This window comes from Plutella xylostella, chromosome 20 (genome assembly GCF_932276165.1).
Source record: "Plutella xylostella chromosome 20, ilPluXylo3.1, whole genome shotgun sequence".
In the NCBI taxonomy this organism is placed as follows: Eukaryota; Metazoa; Arthropoda; class Insecta; order Lepidoptera; family Plutellidae; genus Plutella; species Plutella xylostella.
In genome coordinates, this window is record NC_064000.1 from 5,273,352 (window position 1) to 5,278,521 (window position 5,170).

The 5,170-nt window shown below is 35.9% G+C and overlaps 1 protein-coding gene across 1 annotated transcript; it reads left to right on the forward strand.

Moving 5' to 3' along the window:
- The first annotated feature begins 544 nt into the window (after positions 1 to 544).
- Positions 545 to 1,717, forward strand: LOC105384641 (BLOC-1-related complex subunit 7). Its single transcript, XM_011554911.3, has 2 exons — positions 545 to 773; positions 1,140 to 1,717. Exons 1-2 carry the CDS (start codon positions 636 to 638, stop codon positions 1,317 to 1,319), a joined length of 318 nt encoding a protein of 105 aa, XP_011553213.1. The 5' UTR covers positions 545 to 635; the 3' UTR covers positions 1,320 to 1,717.
- The last annotated feature ends 3,453 nt before the right edge of the window (positions 1,718 to 5,170 follow it).

Consider the following 5,170-nt stretch of genomic DNA (forward strand, 5'->3'; position numbering starts at 1 on the left):
GATTCGTCGACAGGTCGACGGCCGTTCGTAAAAACAGTTCGGAAATTAGTGTTATGAATTTGTTATATGTTGTTTTGGTTCATTACTTGCTGTAGGCTGGAATAGGTCATGTTGTCTCTGCAGCTGTTGACATGATCATGCGTTGGTAAACAAAGTTCAAAATTGTACAGTGGAAAACAAAAGTAGGTAGTTAAGAAAAAACGAAAGTAAATTATAAAGAAGTACTTACAAAAACAGACTCTATTTATTCAAAAAGAGCATTGAAAATTATAGAAGTAAATAAAATTTATGTTTAAAACAGTCATTTGGGGCAGGCAGCTGAACAAAAAGTACAAGGCCAGTACAACTTCTGTCTGCCTCTCGCGGTTTTAATAGTTCTAGCAACACTGACAAGTACGTTCTGTCAGTGACAGTCAGCGTCAAAATGACAGTTCACAATCACAATAAATTCCATCAGCTGTGGGCAGCAAAGTTAGCGAAGTTTAAGAAACCATTTAACTTTATATTCGTGCACCGTCCTAGCCCTGAAAGCTGCCCCCAACTCCATTCAATCCTCTTAATCCAACAAACACAACATATAAAACAGTAAACCATCCGTACAATCATACAAAACAGTAGACCAACAAACAACCAACATGACTTCAGCATCATCCAGCAGTGCTCGCTCTCTGTTCGCGGAGTCCAAGCAGCGTCTGGCGGAGCGCGTGCAGGTCAACATGAACAACATCGCGTCCCTCGCGCGGCAGATACAGCGGGGGTCCAAGTCTCATGAGGTGGGTGGTACACAGAGCAAGATACGCACAGTTGTAAACAATCGTATATTCTAAATAGACCCTAGGTGCATTGTACTAATAAAAAAACGCCGATACGCTCGCGACCTATCATATGAATACAAATTTACAATGAAAAGCGGTGCGAATTAAGCATATCTGACTACCCCTATTCTATTCTATTCTCTGTGGGGGTGTAAGTATCTGCTCCAGGTACTCTCTCGAGTGGAACCTTTATGCATCTGACTACCCCTTCAGGGATTACAGTTGTGAGCATATAATTATGTAAACAATCCACTGTAGGATGTTTGCCTCTGGACTGGAGAAGATAATGAAAACATGAAATAATTGGACACATTTTTATTCCAGTTACTATCAAAAGCGGCCCGAGACACGGCAGCCATGGAGAACCTCATGCAGAGCAGTGAAGAAAACCTGAAGAAGATGCAGCTAATATCCGTCCACATGGGGTACCAGTACGAGAACATACAGAAGTCTGTTCAGATGCTGACAGAGATCAGCGAACAGATTGAAGCTATGCAAAGATGAATATGACTTGCGGTTGCATTGGCATTTGTGTTTATTTTAGTGCCTGATGCCTAAGTAATTTTTTGTCCAATGGCAAGAGAATGAATATCTTCGGCTTCATTGTTGGCAAAAGAATAGCTGTCTAAGGTATTTTTTTTTCTCAATATTGGGGGTACTCGGTGTAAGAAACAATAAGTATAGAGCCATCGGATATTGCATGCATTTCTGGCCAGCATATTTTGCAAGGGAGTATGTATGGTATAGGGTGTTAGAGTTTGTTTTAAAGTTTCCAATACTTATAACTAGAATAATCATCTTCGTGGGATGAATAGCATACTAAAAATCACACATATAAAATACTTTATTTATAGTAACTATACTGTTTATTTTGTAAAATAAAGAATTTAAATATACATAAACATTTATTTTTAGTTTTGTTAATATTCCGAATTTGCTGAGTCTGTACATTTTTAAGGTGTAACTGTATCTATAGCTGTGGTTATAGCAGTGAAGTATACCACCAACATTGCTAGTAGTAACTTTGCAGGCACCATAAATATTGATAAATAAAAGTAAAATATTAAATAAAAAACCATAGCAGGCATAAGACAAGTACAAAAAATACTTTAAAAAGAAAACAACAATAAACTTAATTACTATGGTCGCAAATACCTACTTATTATGTAAGTTTAATATGTTTTTCTCAAGGGTCGCGTCAGGGGACGAATGAAGCAGACAAGGTTGCTGGTTGTTTTATGTTGAAAACTGCACCTGTTTTTGATGTTTAGCGTTCCAATTTCAACAGGCAATCCTACTCATATTTTTTAAACAATTATCTACCTATATTGTACCTCGTACTCCTAAGCTACGTATATGCAGTACATGTACAATACAGGCATACTCATCCCAAATTTAGGTAGTTAGTTACATAGTAACGCGAAGCAAATACATATAAATCTAATCTCCTCTTATAACCTAGGCCAACCGTACCCTATTGGTTCAGAATCGATCTCCTGCGCAGTGAAAGTGCACTGTTACAGTTGCCAATGTAATTCTATTAGAGCTGCCTCCACCGCCGCCGCCGCCGCCGCCGCCGCCGCCGCCGCCGCCGCCGCCGCTGACGCAACTAGAGATGTAATGCGGACTTGTTTCCGCAATGATGCTACTTAAAGAGTGTAGTAGCTCATATCGTGATCGTAGATTACAGCTCTTATTGGGGCTATTAGGCGGTCGTGTGATGGTTTTAGCGTCTGCGGAAGATTGGTTAGCTTAGAGAAAAGCTCTAGCGAATGAGACATACGGGTTACTCTTTACGAGAGCTGTCGTGCAATCGGCAAGTTTAACACAACGAGATAGAGTGTTGGCTCGCGCAGCAGCGGCGCTCCTAGACTTAGTTTTTAGTCATTATGGGAACACCCAAATATTCCGAAAAACTTTTTTCCGAATTTGATAACACCGAATATGTAATTTACGAAATATTGCAATACCGATTTTTTTAAATATCGAATTATAAAAATTACGATAATTATAATTTCGAATATTATAATCACGAATATTGTTATTACGATTGTTAAATATACGAACGTTAAAAAATACGAATACTTTAATATACGAAAAATAAAATACCTATTTATTAAAATCACGAAAAATTAAAATCCCGATCGGAAATATGATAATTCGTGATTTTGACAAAAATTCATCATATAATATGCCATTTATTTCCAAACTAAAGTGACTTAAGTATATAGTTTTACATTTTACAATTTAACATTCTATATCAAAATTTTATCAATTATCTTAAATTCATTATGATGCATTATTAATTATTAACTTTACTATATTGATTACATTTCTATAACTAAGTATACATTATTTATTAATTTAACCAATTAATATCAGTACTTACTCTATTTTTATTACATTATTAATTTAAATTAAGATAATTTCATTATTAATTTTACTAAATTGATTACATTTGACAAAAATACATAAACGTCTTTAAAACTTCAGAACCAAAACCAAAAGATAGGTGCGACGACGAGCAAAGCGAGGAGGAGCGTGTTAGGTGCACATAGATATCGAAAAACAAAGCGGAGCGCAGCGAAGCGGAGCGGAGCGTTTCAAATATAGAGTAAAATTTTTGTTATACAGTAAAATATTTGTAGTATTTTTTGTTAAGTTACAGAACAAAGCCAATATAAATATAATATAACACAATTGCTCGGATTTTTACGGTGGTTAACCTTAAAAAGCTTAGGACCCAAACCTAAAGATAGGTGCGACGACGAGCAAAGCGAGGAGGAGCGTGTTAGGTGCACATAGATATCGAAAAACAAAGCGGAGCGCAGCGAAGCGGAGCGGAGCGTTTCAAATATAGAGTAAAATTTTTGTTTTACAGTAAAATATTTGTAGTATTTGTTGTTAAGTTACAGAACAAAGCCAATATAACATAATACAATTGCTCGGATTTTTACGGTGGTTAACCTTAAAAAGCTTAGGACCCAAACCTAAAGATAGGTGCGACGACGAGCAAAGCGAGGAGGAGCGTGTTAGGTGCACATAGATATCGAAAAACAAAGCGGAGCGTTTCATATAATACAGCTTAAAAAATATTGTTTGTATACGGATTATGCTGTTAATAAACATACTCGTACTATTCCTAATATATGACTATTTTTTGTTCACTAAAAACATTCGGGAATTTGTATTTTCGGAATATTAAAAATTCGGAATTCGTAAATTTAACAATTCGATATAATAAATAATCGTACTTTTGAAACATCGAAATTATAATATTCGGAATTATGACTTTCGTCATTTTAATTAATCTGTGGTATGAAATTTCGTTTATTATACTATTCGTGATTTTCGCTATTCGGAAACTTAAAATTCGGGATTGTAAATTATTCGGAACTATGAAATTCGTAATTATGAAAATCGTTATTTTCATATTCGTAAAAAAGTAATTCGAAATTCTGTAGTGTACCCAGTCATTATACTTATACTCCCCAGAATAGCGGCGATATTTCGTATTTCTGAGATAGATTTCGTCAGATAAGATGTCTGAGGAATAAAATAGTTGCTGTCACTATCTAATACAAATTTTCAGATGCGACAGCATCAGAATTATTCCCAGATAACGTTTATATGCCCATTGAAAAATCAGCTTTAAAATTTCAAATAAGTAATTAACACACTTATTTTAAATTTTAGTGAAAAATCTATTTTGGGAAACTTTATTTCAGCATTTCTTTCGATATATTTATTTATTTAAATATGTTGTATTTTTGAACTGCTCGGCCACTGTTCTGATATGCCAAATATTCTTTCTCCTCGTACCTACATACATACAAGCCAGGCGAGCCAGCTTTCGATAACTGCGCTATATTTGCAATGTGCTCACATTGAGCGAATATTCAAAGTGAGTCTGCACCCGTGGCGAAGGGTTCATCCATACAACAGGATTCCCTAACTTCAAACACTTTGTTTATTATCCGTCTGTTTCCCTTATGGATTGACTGGTTTGTTGATAAATATGCAGAATGGAAGCGCCTGGTGTCCGCCCCAGACTCTTCGGAGGAGTAGCGGGAATGAAGAATAAGAAGGTAAGTGTATATTTTTCACACCCAATTTCCCTGAAAAGTAATTAATCCGAATCATTTGACTGTCGGCAATTTATTTGTATTTAGTGTAGGTACTTACCTACTGTACATGGAGGATTTAGCCTCTTTGCGTTTAGAAGAAAGAAGTAAAGCGCGCCCTATCATAACCAGTATCTAATAGTACTTACCTATAAAGTGTTGGTGTACTAGCATACCTAGCAGGCTAAATTAATAATCACTGTTTCCAATCAGCTATCCGCGTACCTGGCT